This window comes from Canis lupus, chromosome 9 (assembly GCF_048164855.1).
Source record: "Canis lupus baileyi chromosome 9, mCanLup2.hap1, whole genome shotgun sequence".
Taxonomy (NCBI): domain Eukaryota; kingdom Metazoa; phylum Chordata; class Mammalia; order Carnivora; family Canidae; genus Canis; species Canis lupus.
This window is the reverse complement of record NC_132846.1, coordinates 40,902,915-40,929,306: the sequence shown is the minus strand read 5'-3', so window position 1 is coordinate 40,929,306 and position 26,392 is coordinate 40,902,915. Positions and strand designations below refer to the sequence as shown.

Genomic DNA, 26,392 nt, shown 5'->3' with positions numbered 1-26,392 from the left:
ACGTGGCAGGGGGCCGACCGGGCGTGCGTGCCGCCGTTGATCCGGTGCTGCAGTGAGGAGGTGGTTCTCGCCCGTGTTGTGTGTGTGTGTGTGTGAGTGAGAGAGCGAGTGAGTGAGTGAGTGTGTGTGTGTGTGGGGGGACTCGGCTTGTTGTTGTCGGTGACTTCCCCCTCCCCTCCACCCCTCCCCCTTCCCCGCCGCCGCTGCAGTGGCCGCTCCCTGGGCCGTAGGAAATGAGCGATAACGATGACATCGAGGTGGAGAGCGACGTGAGTCCCGGGGCTTCTTCCTTCCCGTGCGGGTTGTCAGGCGGGGACAGCGGCCGGGGCTCTCAGCGGGGCGACGGCGGCAGGGGGCCGGGCAGCCGCCTCCTCCTTCCCCTTCCCCTCCCCTCCCCCGGCTGGGACCGCCTCCGCCGCGCTCCCGGCTCGCTCCCCTCCAGGCTCCTAGCCGGAGCGGCCTTCTGGGACTGGAGGTGGGGTGGAGACACGCGGCCTTTGGGACCCCCCACCTCCCCCGGTGGAGGAAGGTGCTGCTGCCTCCGGCTCCCACCCTATCCCGCTCAGGATCCGGGGGTCCGGGACAGGGTGCGCCCGGGATCCATTGTCCGCTCCCGGGGAAGGGGACGCCGCTCGGGACCTGCCCCCCTCGGTTGCGATCACCCTCTTCCCGTGACCCACGGATCCTGGCGGGTGAGGGAGGGCGGAGAGGGGGTGGGAGTGCCCAGATGCCCAGAGCTGGGTGCGAGGGGAGGAGACAGTGCTCTGAACCCCCTCCGGCCGGAGTCGGATCCCGGAAGGAGGGGCGGCGCTCGGGACCCCCCTGCCCGGCTACCGGATCCCGCTGGGGGGATGGGGGCGTGGGGTGAGGAGGGAGGGAGGGGGGTCTGGCTGACTCCCCACCCGCCGCTTCCTCCGCCGCCGGCATTTTCTTTCTTATTATTGAATGTGAAGTGTAAAAATAACTTCTATATTTTCTATTTTTTTTTCTCTCTTATTCCAGGAAGAGCAACCGAGGTTTCAATCTGCGGTACGTCTCCTACTCTCCATTTCATTTTCATTTCCGTTCAGTTCTAGTCCTTTTTGGGGTCAGAGAGAAAAAGATTGTCCTATTGTTTTTAATACTGTAGTAAACTCTTCTGTAACCGCTAAGGTGAGGCGGGGCAGTTTTCTGGGGTTCTAGGTGGGGGGCGGGGGGGCGGGTTTTCAAATCTCCTCATCCTAGACTCTCCGGTGTTTCAGTGAGTGTAGGTGAGTGAAAGGAGCTGTTTGCAGAGAAATGACTCTTTCTGTAGTTTCCAGGTGGGGGATCTAGATGTCACTATGTAAGTGTAAAATGAGAAATGTCATTCTGAAGTAAATTGTATTATTTTGGGGCAAAGTGGTCAGATTTCGTTTGGCACAAGCAGATTCTAAACCATACATGCACAGTTATGTGAAGCTGAAGCCACATGCAAAAAATCATCTTTAACCAAAAGTCACGTGGTCATGTGACTGCTGTAGACCTATAGAATCTGGCACAACCTGGTATCATTCTAATGCAGAAATTAGAAATGTAGAGGAACCAAAGGTTGAATATGAAAGCGTCACAAACTGCTTATTTTGGTCTGATTGAGTTGAAGGAGAGGTATAAAAGAAAATGGAAAAATTGTCAAGGAAAGGTGGCATTGCAGAGATAGATTTGCTAAAAGGTGGTGGTTGAGACATGCAATGTTATCAGTAAATTTCTCAGGGTTTGGTATTAATGTTGTCAGTAGATGGTTCCGTGGATTTGGATAGATACTACTCTCATGCCTTTCCAGTTTGGGACAGTACCATGAATAGATTAGAGAAAAAAAAAAAAGATAGACATAAAAAAAATCAGAGTCAGAGAGAGGAAGAGAAATACATCAGAGTGTCTAACATTTGACCGATGGGAACAGTACGAAGTTTATAGAATGGGGGTCAAAAATTCAGATGCCTCTGGGGAGCCCAGGCAGTAAGATCGTTGGGAATAAAGAGTGGAGGTGAGGACTGGGTTCTGGAATGCACATGTCTCATCTGAAAAGGCAATCACTAAACTCCGGTGGGGGGGGTGTTATGTGGGAGTAAGGGCTCACTGTTTCCAGATCTTATTTTTAAAGAAAGTCTAGAAACCCAGATTTTTATGTTATTTTTCTGATTTTTGAAATGATGTTTGGGACATCCAAGTTGTTTGGGAACTTGTTAGAATATGCAGGATGACACTTTGGTACCTCTGGTATCCCAGGATAAAAGCAAGTCCTCTTCCTTATATCTGTTCTTTTTTAGAGCAAGCAAAGTTTCTATAGGTTGTCCATGCAGATAGGCATTAAGAAAAAATATTGTTTATTGAGAGCTGATATTTGCTGTAAAATCTAGAGTATGCAGTTGTTCCAGAAGATTTTAAAAATTATACCTGGGTAAAAGTCACTATAAAAGGTTTGTTTGTTTTATCTTTCCTTGATATATTGTCAGACACTTACCTTTACGTGTTTATTTGGAAATTCAGTTCTTTTTTTCTAGTCACTGTGATCCTTATTGTGAACGTGGAGTTTCATGTTTGGGATCCAGTCTATTTAAAACATTTTTTTTTTCCAAGTCTCCAGTTATAAAATGTGCCCCAGGGCTTGATCAGGATTGGAGGATAGGGATTGGTTAGGCATGCTTTGCAGAATCATTATTTGACTTGGAATTACATTGGCTTTCCAGTGAGAGAAAGTTTTCTTTGTGAAAGTTTGGCTTACAGCTCTTGAAAGCTTTCTGCTTTTCAAAATATCCATCCACAAGGGTATTGATGTAAATTGCTTTATTAAATTATTAAAATGTTTCCACTCTCCTAGAATGCTAATGTCATTGTTTTTTCTAGATATTTTTAGTTTGGTGGTAAGGTGCCTAGGTTTTTTTTCTCGTTGATTTTGGGAGGTGGGCAGTGGGAGTGAATTTGACCCTCTGTTTTTAATTTGACACCTCTACTTGCTGAGACTTTTAAATATTATCTGGCATAAAATAATCACCATAGTATGGAGAGAAGAAGCAATAGATAAATTTTATAGAATATCAAAGAATTATCGTGAACAAGTGGGGTAAAATGGATTTTGGGTTTTTTCCCTCTGCGAATACATCAATTTCCCACCATTTAGTATAAATAATAAATATATTTTTTAAAATTTGGGGGAACTATTCTTAAGCTTTGTATTAGTTCAGAAAAGGATGTGAACAACCAAGTATTTAGGACTATTGGAGAACTTTTAAAAAGTTGTATGGAAAAAGGTTCTGTGAGTCCTAATGGAAATAGAGACATTTATTTATGTTTTATAATGTCACTACAATAGGTACAGCCTTGCTGTGTGAGAAATATAAGATTCTCAGCAAGAACAGTTAGGAAGTGAGGCTAAGTATAACAGAAAGTGAAACTGATTTGACGAATATTTTTTTCTCTTGCCTCAGTGCAAACGGAAAACAGCTTCTCCGGTGACCAGTAAGCTTTGTTGAATCCCAAACAATATTTTTATTACTAAATTTTATACATCCCACAATCCCACCAATGCTGTCTTACTGTGTTTTTGGAGGGAAGGGGTTACATTTTGAAGATAATGTTCTGGGACAGCTATGTTTCATACAAAGTGATCCTTTTGTTTTATTTCTGTTTGGGAAATTTCTTTTGGGAAAAATGAAAATATATGAGAAATGTAGGGTTAGTGTGTTAGTTGGAAAACCCAAGGCCTTTTTTAGCCTATTATCCTTCATATCAGCTAAATGTGTTGGCAGTTACAGTATATTTGTTAACGGGTATAAAAACAGATTTGTGCAGTTTCACTTGTGGACTTCCCTGATATGAAATATTTTTAACTTCTCAGCACTCTTAAGCAAAGAAGCACTTTAGGAATTGTAATCTCTTTAGAAGGGAATGAGCTTGGTCACCTTTGAGATTGGAATTTACTTACTCAGGAAACGACTCTCTGTTTTACCTAGAATTAAGTTGTGTGGCTTAAGTTGTGCACGCTGCGTATACTTTGTGTGTGCTTCACAATGTTGACAGTGATGCAGAAATGCCAAGTTTGCTTCCTCAATATGCCTGTTTGTTACAGTAAAGGGTGATCTTACATTTTAAAATTCTTTTTCAAGATGCCCATAATAGGGAAATAGTTGATCATGGAATCCAGCTTGGTTTTCAATTAAAATTTCATGACCAGGGGATTTTTACTTTCTTAAATAGCTATAGTTTGATAGCATATTTGCATAATAGCATTCCCAAATTCTTTCAGGCCCAAATTATACTAGAAAAAAAAAAGCCTCAAAAACACATGTATTAGTAGATGTTAGGAATACGTAGCAGGCAGTCAGCTTCCAGCAGGAAAGGTGTTAGAAAGTTGAAGTTTATATCCTTCTGTTAAGGACTTTAGTGAGTTTCTCCTCCTAGCTACCTGTTATTTCGTGTTGTAGTTTTCGTGCTGATTAAAATGAATTAAGTTGCTAAGAAATTCCATTTTATTTATTCTGTCTGCTTGCCATCAGAAGTAATAAACAGATCTTTTCTGATGAGAATTTTGAACCTGTGTATTTTCCGCATTTGTGTTTAATAAGAGTAGCTTATTCAAAATAAGTTAACACTCTCTCTCCTCTAAAATGCAATCTTTCAATTTCTTAAAGGCAGTAAATGTTTAGTGGGCAGCTCTAATTCAGTATTTGCTGTGCATTTTTTATATGGGAATTAAGAAGATTCTCCTGTAGATGGGGTTAGATGTCAATTAACCTGAAAGAAATAGCATTGTTCTGGAGAACCTTTTGCGTCCTTGAATAATGGAGTATTTATTTCCCCGTGCTATTTGCCTACCTAGAACTTGCAAGAAATGAGGTTGCTAACTGATGCAATGCCTTGAACGAAGCTGTATTCTCTATGCAATAAGTTGGAAGGAAATAATTTAGAGAGATTCCCCTCAATTTTGAACAGACCTCCTTAGCTTGAATGACCTCCTGCCGGTTTAGCAACTTCTTGGCCAACAAAATAATGTTTGCTTTCAACATATAACAACACTTAAGATACACGTGCTTGTTAGTGTCAGAGGTGGACAAATTATAGGTGAAGATTTGTACTCTGGCTGCCAGTGTGGAAAGTTTGGTGGAAATAAAACTAAGAGGCTGAGTAAAAACCTTGGCAGAGATGTCAAAGCTGGAAGCGATTTGGTGTTGGAGTTCCTGTTGAGCATCTGTGGGCCACGCTTCAGTATCACACAGCCCTTTAGGATTTCTGTTAGCCTGGGATGCCCTGAAGGAAGGGTTTTTTGGCAGAAACTGCAAATGGAGTGAAGTGGAAGGGTGGCAGCATCCAGTCACAGCTCCTATAGGATGTAAGGATGGAGGTATTTGAGAGCTTGCTGTGTAGACTCAAAATACTTCTGCTGTCTTCTAGAATTTTTTTGGTACCACTTGTTTTCATTATCAAACATCTTTCTCAGTACAGGCGACAGGAACTGGCTAATTTCTGAGTTGAATTTTATATGTTCAAGACACACAGTTCTTTGGCCCTTCCCCCAAGCCTCCCCTTTTAACTAGTTTTGAGTTTGTGGGAATATCTCAGATGCTTTACATTGAAAGTCTTTATCCTGTTTTTCATTCTCAACTCTGAAATCTTGGCCCTTTCAAAAAAGGGATGCCAGCAAGTAAAGACCATTAACAAAGCAATGATAAGCCTGGCAACTGGCCTTCCATTTGGATGATTTGGAGTGGGGGACAGGGGAGCATTATTATCAGGCTGGATGGATCTCTATGGTTTGGAAATGTTTCCTGAACAGAATTCTCAACTTTGTGTAAAGGTTTTTCATATGCTCTTTCAAGCTACTTAGAGGTATCATTTAGTATAGAGTTACTTGGAGTTAGCATGTTAATTCTGCATATTTTTAACTTGCTCTTTCAAATGAGGCCTAAGGAGGAGAAAATACATCATTGCCATTGTCTCTGAGAGCTTTGAAATTGACTCTGGTTAAGAGAAGCAGCTTGAGGATGAACATGGCAGCAGGGATTGGTCTAAGATTCTACTCTTCTGCTAGTTAAATTGGGCCTGGAACCACCACAGAAATTCCATCCACTACTTCAAGAACAACAGTCCCCAGCCCAGGCTTTCTACCAGGCAGTGGACTGCTGCCTTTCCTTGTTGAGCCAACTTCTCAAACTTGGCTGGCTCCCTAGATGAGAAGCCAAGATTTCTGCTGATGGTCCACAGCCAAGTTCACTTAACAATCCTCTAACCAAAAGACTTGTCCGTTTGAGTCCTTTCAGGGCTCAGTGAATGGGAAGGGGGTAGTGCATTGTGGGGATGATTTTGGTGTTAGGTTATACCTAGCTCCACCCCTGTGGTGCAGGCCTGAGTGAAACCAAGTCCAACTTGATTCTAACCTTTTGAGATTTGCAGGACTCTCCCAGAAAGAAAACAGACAATTAGGATTTTATTTGTATCAACAAGAGGAATTGTGGGTAACTCTGCTGTCACTGCTTCTGTGCACAGCTCTTAAGCCGGGAGGAGGGCCAGGAATTAGGATGATTTAGTAGACAGGAGTATCTTGGGCTGCTGCTGGAGACCAAAGCTGGGCAGTTCATTTGCATGTAAATAAACCATCTTAGGGAGTATGTAGCAAATGCTGGAACAGCTGATAGATGCCAAATGCCATCTCCACCTTCTCAGCACTTTAGGTATAGTCCAGGTTAGAGCCCAGCCCACTTACCTGTGTAGGTGACTAGAGGGGACTGTAAGGAAAGGACTAGGTACTTAAATATGCTTAATTCCTTCAAGTTTTTTCATCCTTATTGTTAGAAGGCATTGGCATTCTTCTTTTGATGCTGTGTGATACAGTGCGTGTACCTCTAGTCTCAGGTTATCTAGTGTCCAAACTTGATCACTCCCTCAGTCTCTCCATAAATTCCATGTGTTACTGAGTTCAGCAAGCACTTTGCCATGAATTCAGGCTTAACAAGATTAGGAGAGTTTTAGAAGTGTCCAGGCATCTGCCCTGAAAATGAGTTGCTATGCTATGTAGAGTTACGGCCACGATGGGAACCAGGTGTCCTTTTCAACAAAGCTATAGGTGAGGTATTGTGCTTGAGAGACCAGGAAGTGACTTCAATTACCACAGCTGCTCCCAGCTGCCTCTTTGTTTCTAATATCTAAGACTTAGGATTAGATAATAGAATTTCAAGTCCTTTCATTCCCATGACTCTTGTCTTTATAGACTTTTGTCTGTACATCTTGTCTAGTACAAGGATTCATTTGAGGCATTCTTGTGCTAAGCCAAGTTATTTACTCTTGTTGCTTCATATCTAAAATTCCTGGTGTCCTGGGTAGGTTAAAGCTACCCGAACTTTCCATATACACACTTGCTCTCTAGGTTAGCTCAGTACAACCTTGTGTATTCAGGGTCAATTCTCAGAGTATATTATTTTCCATAATTCCCAAAGTGTGAATGTGATAAAATTCTTGCTTTTGACTAAGTTAAGCATCTGTGTTCCATTTGGAGGGAATGCCCTTTTTCTAGGGACCTGCTGAAGCTCTCTTGCAGCGCTCTCCAGCACTCTTGCCTGAAGCCAGAGTATTTTGCCATTGCTGATTTTGTGGCCAGTAATCATCCCTCTCCAGCTGATAGTTCTTTGTGATTCTAAGCCGAACAGGATAAAGACTTTGGTCCATGGCTATTTAGATACTGCCAGATAAGCTTGACCTGCCACAGGTGCCTGAGGAAATTTATTCAGAGCTTGTGGGTATCAGATGATTTGCTAAGAACAACCTTTCTGGCATAGCCTGTGTTGAGGGGAAGCCCTTGGCAGGATCACGGCTGTGGATCCACTTTTTAAAAAAAACAGGAACTCAGAATGTGGTTGGTGTCTTTATCAGCTCTGTCATAATCCCAGATTCATGTATCTGGGGTCTCTAGAGGTTTTAGTTTCTATTGTATGGTTTGGTGAACAGGTCTTCAATTAGTCCCTTTTAGCAAACTGGAGACCTAGAGCAGGCTTGTGGTGATGGGTTTCACATTGAAAGAAACACTGTACCAGTGACCTTACTCCTTCCCTAAGCATCCACCATGGGGAATCTTTTACAGTGGGGGTGTTAACATTTTATGAAGGGCCCCCCAGAGCTTTTCCCTGGTCACTTCCCAACCGTGGACTGGCGGCTGTTTTAGCACATCAGTAAGTTGTGGGGGAAGACTGATGCTGCAGGAGAGTGACACTTGGTCCCTGTGAATAACTTTTATTTTACTTATGCATGAGCTGGATGCATCGAGCTACTTTGGATGTTCCTGTCGCAAGCCTTGCTCACCCCTTTCTCCCCCTTTAGCAGATCCTAATTCTGGAGACTCCTAACTGCCCACCTCGACAAATCCTTCCCAGCCCAATCGCCAGGGACAGCGCTGACAGCATATACTTCCAGGCTATTCCCCGCCTACCTATACCAAGCAAAAGGAGTGACATGGCTAATGTGCTCTTTCTCCCATTCTTCTAGGCTGACAAACGGGCTCATCATAATGCACTGGAACGAAAACGTAGGGACCACATCAAAGACAGCTTTCACAGTTTGCGGGACTCGGTCCCATCACTCCAAGGAGAGAAGGTGAGTTTATTGAGAAAGTCGATGGCCACCACTAACTTAAAACTTGCTGTGAGGCTTACCAGGTACTTACATGTCTAGAAAGAAATGGAATCAGAGATATTCCGGTATTGTGGTTTCCTTCATTTTTGATTCTTTGGAGTATCATTATACACCTACTCTCTCTTTAGCAAATAATGACAGATGTGATAGAGCTGCTTATAAGACATTAGTAGGCATTATCGTTTAAAATTAGAATTATTTGTAATAAATTACTCACTCAAGAAATGATTATGACTATCCACTATAGTACAGAGAGTAGCCCATAGAAGTTTGGGATAACACGAAGGATTTCTGAAGTCAGTGACTCCCTAGGTCTCCATGAGAATTCTTTCATATGGTTCAGAGTTAATATTTATCTTAAATGAGACCTCTCAGGGAATGTATGTGAACCAACCTGGGCACCAATGATCTCCCATTTCCAACAACTGTTATTTCAAGGCATATAAAGAGCATTTTAAACTATGAGACAAAAGACTAAAGGAAAGAGACATGTTCATATGAAATGGAGGGAAAAAAATGACTGGTCTTATGCTTCCCTCCACCCCACTGATGGCCTTCCAGAAACTAATGTTTTCCCTGGAGAGGTAGGCACCAGCTGTTTCTACATTTGAAAAACAAAGTTGGAAGCTTTGAGTAAAAAGCCTATGGGTTAGGGTCACTTCTTGGAATTTGGAAAAAACATCTGTTTGCACAGTTATATCCTTAACACAGAATGTAGCCAGCTGCTCTCCGCAGCAGTTCACTTGTATGAAGGGCCGACTGCAAAGAGGACCTGTGTTTTATTGGTCCAATGATCTACTGTTTAAAAAAGCAGCTATTTTAAGAAAAATCATTGCTCTCAGGTAGCTTTGAATGGCTCTCTTGATTTAGCTCTGTGGGTGGGAGTCCTGAGTTTTTTAGGTTATCCAGAATTAAATTTAGAATCACTATAGTTGCACTTTGTTTATACGGCTGCTCTGGTAAGTCATGTGGTTTATACCTTATCTAAGGTGTGGCTTTCTATGTGACTGAAGCTTGGGGTAGGTCTGACCTTTATGAAAAAAACAAAACAGGCCATGTGAATACCTAGTATTGCAAAACCAGAATTTGCCATGGGTTAGGCCTACTTAGTGTGGACTTGGTTTAGTGGCCTTGAACTAAGATGTTTACCTAGAATAACAACATTCCTGGGCAAGACATTCTCTAAGCAGTATAGGAAATCCTTAGGATGGAGAGACTCATCCTTTTAGTCAGGGTACACACATGCAAAGGATTATCTCTTGTGCTTGTCTGAACTGTTGATACTCAGTGCTTATTCATATGCCATGGCATCAATTTAAATGGCTTTGGTGAACTAAATGGACAAAGCTCCCTTCTTTTAAGTCTCTCATCTAACCAGGAGCAGCACCAAGGCAGTGTTTCCCAGGAGGTGGCCTATGGCTCACTCCAGATTCACTACTGACTGCCATTCTGGAGGCAGGCATGAGACTATATATTTATAACAAGCAGTCAGGTGATTCTTAAGCATTCTTAAGTTTGAGAACTCTTTGGGAGAAGCTGGTCATAGGCGCTCAAGTATACTTTTTTCCTTATCTAGCTGATTCTGTGCTGTCATAACATTCTTCTTTAAGTCTTTAAAAATCACAGTATCGTAAATCCTGCTGTCTGCTTTCTTCAAGGAAGTTGATGGTTTAAATTTGGTAGCCTTACAAATTGAATAGTTTGTCATTCATTGTGGCCCATTCATTCAGTCCATTCATCAGATGTTTACTGAGGCTCTGCTGCATTGCCAGGAACTGTTCTAGATACTAGGGAAACAGCAGTAAACAGAACATACAACTAGAAACTTATTTGGGTGAGGAAAAGATAGAAAGTGAATTAATAGTGTAAAATATATATAGCACGTTAGATAAGTGTTATGGAGAAAATTAAACTGGGAAGGAAGGGTTGCAGTTTTTAGTAGGGCAGACAAGAAAACTCACTGGCAAGGCAACATCTGAACAAAGGTCTGAAGGAAGTGAAAGGAAGAACCAGGCATTTATCTGGTGATAAGTATTCTAGGCCAAAGGAAGGCAAGTGTAATAGCCCAAAGGTAGGAACCTGGTAGCATTGCTGGACCTGTCAAGAACAGAGGCCAGGGTGGCTGGGATGGAATGAGTGAAGGGAAGGTGACAGGAAATAAGATCGGAGAAGTAGTAAGACGAGGGGAGAGGAGTGTTCGAGCGGCCAGCTTTTATGTGAAGCCCATTAACAAAGCCCGAGGGTAGAAATTGACCAGGTGCCTTTCTGATTTCAGAATCCTATCTGTGTTATAATCCAGATATTTCGCACTAAATATGAGTAAAGTAGCCCTGAGCCCCTTCCCATCTGAATTCCACCTTCTGCATCATTTTCCTTGTCTGCCAGCATTGTTTCACAGATGCTGTAGGGAGTCTAACAGAAAGAATACTTTGTCTCTCAGTCTTCTTAGTGCTCACTAAATGTTGCAATTTTTTAAAACCATGGTATTTAAACCAAAGGAAATTGGCTAATTCTTGATTTGGATTGCGGTAATTAAGGTTGCAACATTATGTAAATAATCGTGAGTTTGGGGGAGCTTAGATCAATTTCTTACAGGGAAGGCCCTCTAGTCTCCTTTGATTTGAGCATCTTTTAAGTTCCAAATGACTTCTCACTTAATATTTGAATCATCTGTCATACATGTCCCAAGCTTTTTGTTTTTTAAAGCGAAACCAGTACTGAGTGAGTTGTATTCTAACCAGGAATGAGGGATACTTGTATAAAAAAAAATAGCTTTAAATGTGAGAGCCATACTCTGTCTGCTGTTTTATTTTTACTATAACATAAACGTTATAAAAAGTGGTCACCTTTTACATTAAGTAAAAAGAAAAAAATCAGTAATAACCAACAACTCTGTTGCCATATAAAAGTAAGCACAACGGTTCTGTAAAGTTTTATATTAATAGAATTGGACATATGCTGTTCCTGCCATCATTACTGTATCACAGATGAGGAAGCAAGCTTGAGATCCTGATCCCTATCTGCAGATGGACAGGGACTAGAATCCAGGGCTGCTGATTGCTGAGGTTGATCTTTATACCACACTGGAGAGGTAAACAACTTGAGGATATTTTGAAGAAATATTGCTTAAATACTTAGATCTTTTTATTGGGAGCTCCCCCTAGGTAGAGCCAGTAATCTTGGCAGTATGTCTTACTGGGGCTGTTATTACTAGCATACTCTTTCCTGAGGTGGGATACATAGGTGACACTGAAGTACAGACAGTTGAGGATCACTTAAAGTCTGTAAATTTTTCTGAATCCACTTAGTTTCTCTGAGAAATAAACCTTATTGTTGGTGGTCCATTTGGGTTTTGCCATAGGTCCCAGTGTAAGCAAGCCGACTCTCAAACTCTGTTGTTTGAGTCTCTTTTTTTCTCATGTAGTTCTTCCACTGGACATCACACAGGGAAAGATAGTATGGAATTAAAACCATCAGCCAGTCAACAAGAGTAAGGGAGTAAGGGCAAGAACAACTGTTCTAAGGGCTTGTGGGTGGCTCAGTCAGTTAAGTGTCTGCCTTTGGCTCAGATCAGGATCCTAGGATCCTGGGGTCCTGGGATTGAGCCCCACATTCGGCTCCCTGCTCAGTGGGTAGCCTGCTTCTCCCTCTCCTTCTGCCACTCCCCCTGCTAGGATTTTGTCTCTCTCAAATAAGTAAATCAATAAAATCTTAAAAAAAAAAAAAAAAAAAAGAATAACTGTTCTGTAGGAAGACATTTCTCTTTTTTAAACAGAATTATTCGTTTTAAGGGTGCTCAGTTGGGTACTAGAGAGTGTTGCCCTGTGGGTTGCTGGCACTGAGCTCATTCTCTTTATATGGATTCAAGACCTGGTAGCCAGCCAGGTAAAGTTTGCCTTTACATGGGAATATAATTTTGCCCTCTGCCCCATAAGTTAGCCCCAGCATCCAGTCACACTATCTCCTTAGCATGGTTGACTTTAGTGATAAAATGTTCTATAGCAGCATTGCCATTTGTAGCTGTATAGTGGGTTATAGAAATTTCTCATCTTTTTAGTCTGTTCCTAAATACCTGCTTATCTAAATGGTTAATTGCTCTCTCAGGCAGTTGTACTATGGATTTCTCCTTTCTGGGTAGAGCTGTGTTAAAAAGAGATAATATAACCTGAGATGAAGAAGAAAACCAGGGTTTCTTCTAGTGAGCATTAAGTTCAGTATTCCTTCCTTTTGGGTGAGAACATGAGGGCCCTGCCGCAGTCAACTCCTACCACAGACTCTGGCATGTGGTAGTTCACAGTACATAGCTGTGGAATGAGAACACCAGAGGAAACCGTGGGCTTACTGAGTCCTTGAACAAAACAGCAACAGCTAACATGGTTGTATGCATCTGTTTAATTAAGACCCAAGACCTATGTGAGCACTGTAGAGGTTTAAAATATGTAATAGATAGTGTCTCCTCTTAAGGATCTTGTTTTTTTTTTGAGAGAGGATTATACCTATTACGTAGCAATAATAAGGTAACATGCTGAGCATCAAATAAGAGGTTAATAAGAGGTTAATTCTAAGCTAATCTGTTTCATTTCCATTAAAGCCTACTTTTCTTAACATGTTAAAGTGTTGATAACCAAATAGCTCCCTTATACCAAGGAACCTGATGATTCTTACAGCTAAAGGTCAGTCTCTTCTTCAACTCACTAAGCACTGTGACTGGAGCACTTACCCCAGTTTTAATTGTACATATGTCTGTGTGGTTACTTGGTGACTATCTGCCCATCTGCCACCCTGCACTAGAAGAAATATCATGAGGCAGGGAAAACATCTTCTTTTGGTCTTATTTCTTCCCTCAGTGCCTGGCACACAGTAGGCTGCAAAGCAAGTATTTATTTTATTTTTTTTAAATAAATTAATTTTTTATTGGTGTTCAATTTACCAACATACAGAATAATACCCAGTGCTCATCCCGTCAAGTGCCCCTCTCAGTGCCCGTCACCCATTCACCCCCACCCCCCGCCCTCCTCCCTTTCCACCACCCCTAGTTCGTTTCCCCGAGTTAGGAGTCTTTTTCTTCTCCCTTCCCTTATATTCCCTTTCAGTGTTATTTATATTCCCCAAATGAATGAGAACATACACTGTTTGTCCTTCTCCGATTGACAAAGCAAGTATTTATTAACCAAAGGCAGGAAGCCCCCTGTCCACCTAGCCACGTATACTGGGAGAGGCTCATCCCAGTGGACACCTTTTATGATATGCCATTCATTCAGCAGCACTGTTTCTGTGTCATATCTGGGCTGTTGAAGTGATTATCTTTTAAATGAAATGTAAGCCACAGCCCTACCCATTTCACCTCATTATTCATTAAGGTTATTTCCTAGACAGACTCCATCCAGCCTAGGCAGTTATTTTCTTCAAAATTAAGTTTTTCAATGGGGAACCTGGGTGGTGCAGTTGGTTTTAAGTTGGTTGTGGTTCAGGTCATGATCTTAGGCTTGTGGGATCTGGCCCCACATTGTACTCCATGCTCAGCGTGGAGTCAGCTTGAGATCTGTCTCCATCTCTGCCCTCCCACTGGTTCATGACTACATGTGCTTGCTCCCTCTCTTTCTCTCTCAAATCTTTTTTTAAAAATAATTTTTTCAAAAATTTAATTTTCTACCTTAAATTTGTCATCTCCATTGAGCCCTGGGCTTAGCAACTATGAATGTATTGATTTATTGAATTCTTTGTACACTGTATTTATGTGCTACTGAAAACCTTCCCAGGGCTTTTCAGTGCCCATCGAGGTAAAAACTGGCATTCTGTGTCCTCTAAATAAGGTACCCACGTTGCCAGCCTTCTTTCTTTTCTCCTTCCCTTATTGCAGAGCACCCTCCTCTGTTTCCCCAGGAATGTCATTTATCAGAGCTGTTCGCCTTCTTAAGGTCCAACTCCAGCCATATCACCCAGAGGACATCAGGGTTTCATAGTGAAGAGACACCCGCCCCCCCCCCCCCATGAGGGCCTCTTTCCTGCTGAAGCGCCTCCATGTTTCTCCCCACCTGGGCCTCCCCTGCCTGCCTGTCTGCCTGCTGGCTTCAAGGCTCATATCTTGCAGTTCACCGCCCAGAGAACCTGCGGTATTGGTCTCCCATCAGCCCCAGTGTGCACGGGCTTCACTGGCCTCTCCTATTCTCTCTTCCCTCTGTGGCAATCTTACCACCTAACTGAAGGGTATGCTCCTTGAGGGCAGAAGTCTTGTCCATTCTTCTAGAAGTGTCTGCAGTGCTGAGCAGGGGAAGGCTCATGCCTATGGAGAGGACTAGAGAGCCAGGAGGCTGTACTAATATTTTCCATCTTGAGATTTGGAAGGATACTGGATTAGGTTCCTAGGCTTTCCCTTCAGCATTTTTCTTTTTTTCCTGTAGCAAAATTGCAAAAATTTTAGGAAAATGGGAAGAAGAAAGCAGTGTGTACCCCCTTTCTCTAACACAACTATAGCCTTTCCTTTATTCTAAGATTCTAAGACAAGTGTTGCCCTGTACATGTTTAATGTGAGCCACAATGCATTTTCAATACAGTTAAAATTTTCTAGTTGACACAGTAAAAAAGTAAAATAACAGATGAAGTTAATTCTAATGATACATTTTATTTAACCTAATATGCAAAAATAAGTATGATTTCAATGAAATCCATGTATTTTGTACTTAATAGCACAGCTTAACTCAGTCTAGTCACATTTCAAGTGCTTATCAGCCATTTGGACAACAGTGCAGTTCAGACATAGCTCCCTGCTCCATACCCCATGTTAATGACTAAAACTGCGTGCTGTCTTACAATGAGTGTCAAAAGAAACTTGCCTCCTTTTTTTTTCTCCCCTAAAAAGCTTCTGTTGCTAAAATTCATGGAATAATTGATGGAATCTAAGAAGCAAGGAAATGATGGTATTTTCAATCTGTATATTCCCTTCTGATTTCTTTGTATGCATGCTTTACATGACTGAAATATTACAGCTTGTTATCACATAAGATGCTTTTTGCCCAGTGATAAGAGTGTTTGTATTTAGTCATTAGGCATGTTTCTTCTGTTGGCCAGTTACATTGCTTCCTGTTTTTAATTATGTAAGTAATGTAGTGCTGACCATCTTGGTTGTAGGTGACTGTTTCCATAGAATAGATTCCTAGAAGCTGGATTGTTGGGTCTATGGTTAAGAGCATCTGGTTTTTGCTGTGTTGCCAAAATGCTTTCTGAGAGGATTGTTTTCATTCTTTCATTTCTTATTTTTTAAAGTAAATGCTAAAGACTAGTCTTTTTTTTAAAAAAATAAATTAACATATACTGTATTAATCGTTTTAGAGATAGAGCTTAGTGATTGATTCATCAGTTGCATACAACGCCCAGTGCTTATTACATGGTGTTCTCCTTAATGTATATCACCCAGTTACCTCATCTCCCTACCCACCTCCTCTCCAGTGACCCTGTTTGTTCCCTAGAGTTAAGAGTCTCCTACAGTTTGTCTCCCTTTCTGATTTCATCTTATTTTGTCTCCTTCCTCTATGATCCTCTGTTTTATTTCTTAAATTCCATATATGAGTGAAATTGTATCATATTTGTAAAGATTAGTCTTTTGACAGTGTTTTGAGAGTTCCAGTTTTACTATCACTGGAATATTTTTGGAGGAGGAACGAATTTAGTCGGCAAAAGGTAGTAATTAATTTTGTATTTTATTACTTATAATATGAAATCCTTTTCCACATATTTACTAGTTGTATTTCCACTTTGGGGAACTGTGTACCTCTATCCTTCATGGTCAGAGTTTGATGACCAAGTGTCACAACTTCATTTCAAACTGCCAAGGGCACAAGGAAAAGAGTACAGGATTTGAAATAAGATTTTTGTAGACCCTTAAACAAATGTCTAACTCCTAGCTTTAACTAAGCCCCTTAGAGGGCATGATAGCTCTGCCTTCCTGTAGTAATCAATAAAATGGTCCTTTAGGCTGGGGAGGGCTTGCCAGCAGGATGCTTTGAGGGGCCATGTGACTGTGCTGGCTCTGACCCCACAGCCTTCCAGCCTCCTTTATTGGCATTGATAGGGGCTCCATTTTGTAATGAATACTTTAATATAGACCCAAATTTATTGTGCAAATTCTTTAATTTTTATTTTCAGAAGATGTCTTATTCCAATGGAAATGTATGTCGGTTTTTCTGTAGCTCCCTCTTAACCTTAATATGTATAAAGGCTTGTGCAGATTTCAGAAAATAATGGTTTTATGTTCCTTAAAATACGTAGTGCACTACAGATGTCAGTTAGTGAGGCAGACAGTACTATTTTCATTCCCCAGGATATGGCATTTTGGTTCTTAGGAGTACAAGGCAGTGGTATCATCTGCTTGGTAGGGTCTTATTTTGACAGTGAGGAGGAAAAGTGATAAATATGACCAAGATGATTACTTCTTAAGTCAGAGCTAGAACCCTAGGGAATAGCAGGGGTGTTCCTAACATGAACATTCTAGGAGTACTTCTCTTCCTCACCTCTCTCCACTTGCTTTCTAAAACAATGTGGGTTTTTACACAAATCCAGATTACTGTAAGGAGATTTACATCTCCACAAATGTGTGACACTCTTGCCTTAAATAAAAAATTTTGAGAGCTACTCTGTTAAGTGGGATTTAGTAACCTTGGATTTTACCCTAATATCAGTGTTAACTACTTCAAGAATCATGTGGGACCTTTAAAAGGGTCTAATTAGAATCAAACTCTTGGGTTTGGGTCCTTTTGTGAACTATGTTCATTTCTTGCTGCAACACATGAGTTGCATTCCCTCTGACCCCAAGTACAGTTCCATTCAAGTGGGTGCCTCCAGAGGCTGGGTTGGCCCTTTCCTCTCCTTGTTCTTTAGGCAGAGATGTCATCATGCCAGTAGTGGTGGCACGAGCCAGAGAAGGGACAGGAACCTGTTGGGCACCTTGGCTACACCACACTGGGTCTTCTGTGTTGATTTTGGACCATTGTTAGGTAATGAAGCCAACAGCACCGTTGGGAGCCGGCATCTCCCCTCTGCTAGGGCTAGGGTCAGTCTGTTCTCTCATGCTGTCTTGTATCCTTAGGCTTTTTCTGTTTGCTGCTCTTCTGCTAGAAGCCTGTTTGGTTTTCACCAGTCTTTAAGAGAAAAAAAAAAAAAATCTTCCTTCAATGGCCACTATTATTACAAGCTACTTTTTTTTCATTTCTCATTTTTTCAGCCTAATTCTAAAAAACTAGTCTTCAGCTTCAACTCATCCCTATGCTCATTACCTCATCCCTGAGGATGATTTACCTGAACTCTGACTCCTCCAAGGAAACCATCCTCACCTGGGGCTTTATTGACCTCCTTGTAGACAAATCCTGTGACTCTTGGATTGTCATTTCCCTCCTGCTCAGACTCCTCTCTATGATATCCCTGTTGGTGCATTTCTGTTGATCTTTTCCGCAGCTTCCTCTCTGCTACCAAAGTAGAGGTGTCCTGGAGGCCTGGCTACAAATCCTGACTCTGTTACCTAATAGTAGGCAAGTTAGTGTACTATGCCTCAGTTTCCTTAATTATAAAATAGAGGAAATAATACATCAGAAGGCGGTATGAAGGTACCTGGCATTTAATAAGTAAGTACTCAGGAAGTGTTAGCTGCTGCCATTATTGTCATCATCATCATTCATATTGCCATAATGCAGCCATAACTTTGGAACAAGACCTGGCAAGGCTGTCCAGGGAACTTTTGCATGGCTCCCAGAGGTGGAAGGAGAGGCTGAAGAGCCACTTTGCATTAACTCACACTGCTATGTTAGAAGCCTAGTACCTCTTTCATCCCCTCAGCCAGTGTGTGCTGTCTTAGGGCTGTGTTGGTTTCTGCTTAGGCACAATCAGAATTGGTGCCTTGTGCTTGTAAAAATTAGCAGGAAAAAAATTATCCAGGTCCTTACTAGGTATCCAAAGGCAACAGTCCATCTGTGGACACATTGGTTTACCAAGTTCTATCTGCTCAGTCACACACACACACACACACACACACACACACAGATTACTGATCAGCCAAAGTGCATTTCAGAAAACAGAAACTGAAAGCCTGCCCAGGGCCATTCCATAGTCTGTGCCATAAACCCTGAGGCCACTCCACAGTCCAAACCATAAAGCCCGAGGTTCTTGTCAGGTTTCTTGTTTACTGTTCACATAGTAGAAACTCCTGAAGGCACGGAAGGGCCTGCCCACACCTTAATCCTGTGGCTGGGCACATGATCTCATGGTTTAGAAAGCCAAGAAGAGGGGATTTTAGATGTCTAGCATTTTCTAGCTTCAGCAGTTTGCTTCTACACCCTCACCCCCCTGGACTAGACATGCATGTAAATTTGGGGCAATTCTGTATTTTGTGCTTGAAAGTTTTTCTTGTTGTATTTTAGTTGGTGAGTACTCTGGGAAGGGCAAAATAAAGTTAATTGGACTATTCTTTTGGACTTGCCAAGGGGTGGCCTGGGATGCTTGTGCTCTCAGCAGGGGGTGGAGGAAAGGCTGTGCTTAGTGTTTTGGAGGATTTTTTTGCTGGGTTTATACCAATTCAGCCTTCTTTGGGGACCTCTGTGTTCTGAGCATCTGTGAATTTTATCTTCATCTGAAAACTGGGCTGAAATGGAAACTCCCATTACTGGAAGGATCTTTTTTCCCCTCTTTGGTTTGTTGTACTGTGCTTACTCCTCACTTTCACTTCATGGTTTCATGTATAACTATGTGAGGAAGAGACTGGTAGCACACAGGCTGCTACTTAGTGTGGTCATTCATTAGTAAGAGTCATCGCTGAACATTTGCAGTCTTGTTTTTTTTCCTTTTTTTCCTTTTCCTTTTCCTGCAAATGAGTAGTTAATAAGAGCTAGTGTTGCTTTCTGGGAACTATTAGCTGAAAAAATAGGCAAACTCAAAGAGCCTGGGATATAATTATACATAGCAACCAGGTCATTGATGAGGTGCATAGAATTTGGAGGGCTAGGTGCAGTCTGAATTTCTAGAATTTCTAAGAAATAGCCACAGAGAGAAAAATTATGTCTGCAGTCATAGAGCCCAGAATGTACCTATCTCCTGGGTGCTTATAAACTTCCTCACTACTCTGCCAGCTATCCTGCAGTACTTCTTTAAAATTCCATCTCTAGTATCCAGAGAAGCAGAGTATTTTAATTAGTCCTTTCTAATTATGTGTGTGTGGGGTGGGGAGGTTCTTCCATTTTATCCCCTAATAATTACATTCTAGTAAGTTCCCTTCGGCAGAAACGGGAAAAGCATCTATGCAGCCAGAGTTGCAAGCCTGCTTTGCTGGGTACTCTAATTCTTCCAACATAAGCTGACTTACTCAGGAAACACACCTGGCTCAATCTCCACTCTTGTACCCTTGCTGTGCTATTCTCTCTGCCCAGAGTGACCCTTTCCCACAGATGTCACTTCAGTTGTGTGTTTGTGCGCTCGCGCCTGCACACGCACAGAGCCAAGGCCAATGCCTGGCACACAGTAGGTAATTGCCCCAGCCAGAAGCCATCTTTCCTGTGGCCTTTCTAATCTGTACTACTCAAGTTACACTTGTCGGTGCTGCCTTGTGATTTGCTTGTGTATAGATATATTTATCTCCTCAGCTAGATAGTAAGTAAGCTTCTGGGCCAAAGAAGCCACAACTAATACATTTTGTTTCCCCCACAGTGCTCAGTACCTTCACATAATTTGCAGCAGATAAAAATGGTTAAATATGAGCAATTTCCTTTTGAGGAAATTGCCTTAAGCATGCTATAAGAGGAAAGCCTGAAAGTTCTAGTACTTTTGAGGACTAGTAAATAAATCCAGGCCTTGCAGTCTTCTCTGATATGCTGCCCAGCCTGAGGTATAGAAATTGAGGTTGTCAGGGTTTAATACAAGTGGATTTAGCTTTGCTATCCTGAGGGTAGATGTTTTCCTTGCCCTTTCCCCCCTGTTGTGTTCTGGTGGTTTGGGACATGCTAGAAGTATGACACAGAACTGTCCAGTATTGCCCTACCCTGAGTAAGAAGTTTTGCTGCTACTGCTCAGAATCCTCAGTGGCATGAATGCCATACTCAGAACCTAGAATACCCTGCCTTGGGTATCAGTCCTCTTGGCTTTATACCATTCTACCAGTTTGGCTGGTTAGCTGCCTGGCCGTGAGTAACTCTGGCCATGTTTGCAGCCTGGAGGGACTCTTTGAGGCATGTTTGACCTCCAGGGGCACAGTAACCTGACATCCATTTTAATAGCTTATCAACCTCTTCCCCTAAAAGGGCAGTGCCTAGGCTGCCCATGGCCATGGTAAAGGTGCGGTTGCTTCCTGAAATGGCCCAATCTCCTGCCCTTCCTGTGTTGACATCAAGCTCTGACAGCTTTCACTCAAGTCTCTTCAGTCAGGAAGGTTGAAATAATGACACAGCAGCACGTAGTCAGGGTTAGTCTGAAGTCTAGGGACATTGGTGAAAAGCTCTGCACCTACTCCGATTCTGAGCTGGCTTCCCTAACAGCTTGTTCTTGTCTCTCTGGCCCAGCTGCCCATATCACTCCCTAGCAGAGAATGAGTAGTGCAAGCTCTCAGCTAAGTAGGATTTTAATGTTTTCAGACATAGCCAGGCTGAAGACTTGGAAAGCAGCCTAAATAACCAAAGGGGGATGGAGGAGTACAAGTTCAGGAATTGGATGGACCTGAGCTTGAATCCAGATTCTGCCAGTATCTAGCTGGTGACTGAATACACCAGTAAACTCTGAGCCTCGGGCTCCTGGTGGAGCTGCCTCCCAGTGCTGCCGTGAGGTAAGCTGTGTAAAGCACTTACACACAAGCACAGCTTGACCGGCACAGAGACGGCTTCAACAGCAGTTCCTCTCCTCTGTCAGCCCCGGCCCAACTCACCCTCCTGTCCTGCTCTTGCAGAAAGGCATGGTTTCCTCACTGCTTGGACGAGGTCCTTACTTTGTTCCCTTTGCTTTTTCTCCTGTTGCAACAGGCATCCCGGGCCCAAATCCTAGACAAAGCCACAGAGTATATCCAGTATATGCGAAGGAAAAACCACACACACCAGCAAGATATTGATGACCTCAAGCGGCAGAATGCCCTTCTGGAGCAGCAAGGTGAGCACCTGAGCTGGTGGGGCAGCTGGCCCTGCTGTGCTCTGGCCAGGTCAGGGCTTCGCACCTGGGCCTGCAGAGTCAGAACCAGTTACGGAGTGTGTGCTCATAAGTGGCTGCGGCCCTGCTTCTTGGGCCTGAATAGTTGAGTGTTAGAACCATCCTGAGGAAGGACCTGAGCCGCCAGTGAGGGAACAGTGGAGTCTAGGGGTTGGACATTTGGAGACTTTTTTCTGACCTGATCTCTCCCCTTCTTGGGGCTCAGGTGGTCTGCCTGCAGTAGGGGTCACACCTGGCATCAGGTGTCTCAAAAGAGAGGTCCTTGGATTGGAGTGTGCTGTGTAAGTACCAGAAACTCCAGGTGTTCAGGGACAGTGAGCCCTCCCCATTGTCAATGGTAGTCCAATCAGGGCAGCCTATGGGCCAGGCCCATGCTGTTCTCCAATGCTCACACCCGCCTTTTCCTACAACCACAGGGGAAAGCGAGAGCTGATCAAGTTCTTTGTTCCTGGGGAATTCACTTCTCTTCCTCCCTCATGGAAGATGCAAGTAAAAGGAAATGCAAGTAACCACCTGGGTTAGAACATCTCAAATAAAATAAAATAAAATAAGATAAAATAAACGGGTTGACCTTCCAGGCTCAAGATGAGCTGATCCCCAAGGGACGGGCAGTGGGAGGTGGCAGTGGGTTGGTTACTGGGCTGAGCAGCCTGCATGTAGGGGCTATGTGTCAAAAGGCCCAGGTATTCTGTGTGTATTGGTGACTTGCTTCCAAGTGTCCAGCTTGTCTTTCCAAGTGGATCTTGTACAAGAGAGCTAAGCCAAAACTTTTCTTTGGCTGACACATCTTATGTCATCCTTTCCTGCTGCTGTGTGGCCTTCACACCCTTGTGGAGCCTGGCATGGCCAGGCCAGCTTCTCCTCTGTCATTGCACTGCTGGTTCCCACAGGGAGCTTATGCTCCTGTCTCTACACTCGGCTTCCATGGCAGGACGGTGACATCACAAGCCTTCTCTTTAGGGTTGGGTGGCATCGCAGAGTGGCTGGCCATGTCCACTGGGCCCCCAGGTCTGGCTGGGAAAGGAGGGAAATGAAGTGTGTGGGTGGAACAGCCACCAGAAGGGACTGACTTCTAAGCCACCCTGAGCCTCGGGGGCCAGCAAGCCCTTCGGAAGAACAGGCTGGACCCTGAGCTGAGACTTGGTTACTCCCCCAGTCTCCAGAAGACTGTAACCTGCTTGTTTGGTTGCCTTTCAGTCCGTGCACTGGAGAAGGCGAGGTCGAGTGCCCAACTGCAGACCAACTACCCCTCCTCAGACAACAGCCTCTACACCAACGCCAAGGGCAGCACCATCTCTGCCTTCGATGGAGGCTCGGACTCCAGCTCGGAGTCAGAGCCCGAAGAGCCCCAAAGCAGGAAGAAGCTCCGGATGGAGGCCAGCTAAGCTCCGCGGGGCAGGCCAGCAATACAAACTGTCCGTCTCCTCCATCGTCCCGTCCTCCTTTCAGTTCATCCCCAGAACCCTCACAACCATTTAAGAGACTCTTTTTTTTCCTCTCTCTCTCTCTCTTTTTTTTTTTTTTTTAATTTTATTTTTACGTAGAAGCTCTTGGACAACAGCTCTCGTTCTCCTTCCCCATTTCCACAATTTTTTTTTTTTTTTTTAATGTTTCCCTTCAGGGATTCCCTGTCCCCACCAGGAATTTTTAAACCAAAACACCCCAACTTGGCAGCTTTTTCTGTGGAGGATAGACGGCCGGCCGGACCTCTGAGCACATGGTGTCCTGACCAGCCACCAGCTCCTCCAGCCCTGCCGGGCACTTGCCCGGAGGACTCCTGCCCCTCCCAGGCCTTTCCTCCCAGGCCACCCTCACCTCCGTTTGATAGACTTTGTGAATCTGTGGACTGCTCTACTTTAAGAAGATGACCGGTTTGGAGTAATCAGAACTAATCCCCTTTGTTTTTTAAGGATTTTTTTTTTTTTCCTAAAAAGCTATTTATCGCTCCTATTGAAAGACCAGATCTTTGAAGAAGTCTGTGATATAAAAACAAGTGGGGACAGATTTGCAGCACAGTCTTTGGCCTGTTTCACTCCTGCTTCTCTCAGCCAGCCATGGGGAGGGCCGCATGACACTCGTGTGGTATGTGTAGGGGACAGCCGGCAGCAGTGAAGTGGTAGCCGCCAAGGGGTGGTTAGGGGGTGGGACGAGGAGGGAGAATCGAGTCGGGTAGAGGTTTTGTTTTGAGGGCCAGTGATGATGTTTTGATATTTATTTCCTGCTACTGAAATTTGGATCTGAGTGAATTGTCCCTATTTCTGATGATGTCGGTATTGCAAAGCGACAGATTCATAAAGTAATGATCAAATCTTCCTTTCTTTCCGTGTGTATTTCTAAGAAATAGAGCCAACTGATTTTGTATGTAAATACCAAGAGCAATTTACCTGGTACTAAACCCGCACCCCAGTGCGGACCCTTCCCCACCCTCACCCTACTCTTGTTCCAACTGTCCTGGAACCCGTTCCCATTGTGTGATCCAGCCCTGGTCCTGGCTGCGGTCAGCAGATCCCAGTGAAGGGTTTTGTGTGTTTAGGCCTCATTTCTTTGTCTTTTTCCTACTCTGTTCCTGGCATTCGCTGATTTCTAGTGTGTACTCTGTAGTCTCAGTCCGTGTTTGATTCCATTCCATGGAAATAAAAAGTATGTTGTACATACTGCCCAAGAATTGTCTTGCAAGTTAAGGCTTTCCCCTTTACTATAAGACTATAAATAAAAACTTATTTTATCCTTCTTGGTGGTGGTGTCTTCTTGCCCTAGCAGAGGCCACGATGGTTAAGGGAAGGAACCCTCTCTGGAAGCCACAGGGCCTATGGGGAGACCTAACAGAAGGGTCACTTACCTGGGCTTACAGAATTGGGAGCTCCTGGAAGCCACAGCAACCCTCTTGTTCTAAGGGCTCAGATCAGCTGGGCAGGCCAGGGGATGGGTGAGCCAGTGGTGGTGACTTTGCTCATTGAATAGAAGTTTTTAAAGTTCAGCAGGGATGTGGTTATCCAGGGCAACATTTCTAGATACAGTTCCTGCTAAATAAATGACCCTTGGGGAATTGGTAGCCCAGAGCTGTGGATTTGGGTTTCTCTTGGTAATGAATGCCCAGTTCAGAGGTGACTGGTAGTCTCTAGGTCCTTTGAGTTTCTAGAGAGTTCCACCACAGTAATAGGAGGCAGCAGAGCTGCCAAGGGCTGGAGGTAAAGGAGGTTCGTTCAGCAGCATCGTGTTAGCTCCATGCGGCCTTAGGGACCAACATTGGCCTGAACTTGTTTAACCTTGAAGAGAATTTATGGCCAGAACACAGCTCAGCTTTGGTTTTCCTGTCTGGCTGACAGGAAATACTGCTATTCCTAGACCAAGGGAGGGAATGAAGTTAAATCAGTTCTTTGATTTGCCCCTCTCTTTAGAATGGTAGTGCTGGGGGTCCTGTCAACCAGATGTCAAGTTCAGAGGCTCTCTTTTTGGCTAATGGGAGTTGATAGGTAGGCCATGTTTCTACAACAGGCAGTTTGGAACCTGATCAAACCAAACCCCCCCAAAACGGTGATTGCAATCAGGAAAACAAGGATGCTGGGAGAACAGCATCCCATTTATTAAAGGCACTCCTTTCCAAGACAGGAAAGAGACAATAAGAAAATAAAATGGGTGGGACGCATGGGTGGCTCAGTCAGTTAGCATTTACCTTCTGCTCGGGTCATGATCTCAGAGGCCTGGGATTGAGCCTCGTGCTGGGCTCTCTGCTCAGTGGGGAGTCCTTTTCTCCCTCTTCCTCTACCACTGTGCTCTCCCTCTCTAAATAAATAAGTAAAAATCTTTTCAAAAGGAAAGAAAAAAAATGGGAGTGAAGTCCGGTGATCTTTAATAAGCCCTCAAAGGCAGCATGCTTTCTTCTTTTTTGTTGCTCTTCACTGTATCTCTTTGTATATCTGGCCTTAATTATAAGTCTACACAGCTGGCTTGGGAAGGGTGGGCCTCAGAAGCAAGCTGCAGGTGAAGCCATGTGTTTGAGGTGGAAGGAGTGTGCAGCTGGGCCACAGGAGGGGGAGAGAAGGGCAGTCGAGCCAGCACAAGGACAGATGATGTCCCCAAGAGCCAGCTGTGGCTCCAGGACATTGGCTGCACAAAGGGCTTGAGTTTTCCACTTCTCAAAATTTCAAGAAACCAGTTGGAAGAAAAGGGCCACTGTGGATAACTGGTTCCTGGGAAGATCTGAACCACCTGACCAACATGCTGTGATGGAGCAAAAGCTGGTGCCACGGGGAGCAGCTGCCTGGAAAGGAAAACAAGGTAGGAGACCCACGCTGGAGATGGTGTTCACTAAAGGGGACAAATGAAAGTCACAGCTAAGTTCTTTCTGGTCTGTCTAGGAAGCCAATGTATGTATCCCCCGGGACACCACAGGCCTGCAGGAAGCCAGAGAACCTGGTGATTTGCCTGGTCACTGCAGCAGGTGGCTTCACTGAGGGTCCTGTAGAAAGCCACCTTGTTGTCTTTTGCAATGATAAGCTTGATACTTTCCTCCTTTGTGATTGCCCCAAGTGCAAGGGTGTTTTAAATGGTCTGGTTTTTTTAATTTCTTTTTTTTAAGATTTTATTT

The 26,392-nt window shown here is 43.6% G+C and overlaps 1 protein-coding gene across 9 annotated transcripts; it reads left to right on the top strand.

Moving 5' to 3' along the window:
* MAX (MYC associated factor X) lies at positions 1–24,534 on the top strand. Of its 9 annotated transcripts, none has more exons than XR_012036745.1 (6): positions 20–269; positions 1,003–1,029; positions 8,491–8,598; positions 21,624–21,747; positions 22,221–22,305; positions 23,002–24,534. XR_012036745.1 is itself a non-coding variant. In XM_072838913.1 (5 exons), exons 1-5 carry the CDS (start codon positions 234–236, stop codon positions 23,187–23,189), a joined length of 483 nt encoding a protein of 160 aa, XP_072695014.1. In that variant the 5' UTR covers positions 20–233; the 3' UTR covers positions 23,190–24,534. The 9 variants fall into 9 exon arrangements, 3 of the variants coding, with proteins under 3 accessions (XP_072695015.1, XP_072695014.1, XP_072695016.1); XR_012036746.1 differs by having other exon boundaries at positions 22,221–22,309; XR_012036744.1 differs by having other exon boundaries at positions 22,221–22,321.
* The last annotated feature ends 1,858 nt before the right edge of the window (positions 24,535–26,392 follow it).

Coding starts and splice junctions, on each gene's coding strand:
- MAX (XM_072838913.1), top strand. CDS start 234: ATGAGCGATAACGATGACATCGAGGTGGAGAGCGAC. Junction 1,030..8,490: donor AACCGAGGTTTCAATCTGCG/GTACGTCTCCTA, acceptor CCATTCTTCTAG/GCTGACAAACGGGCTCATCA. Junction 8,599..21,623: donor CATCACTCCAAGGAGAGAAG/GTGAGTTTATTG, acceptor CTGTTGCAACAG/GCATCCCGGGCCCAAATCCT.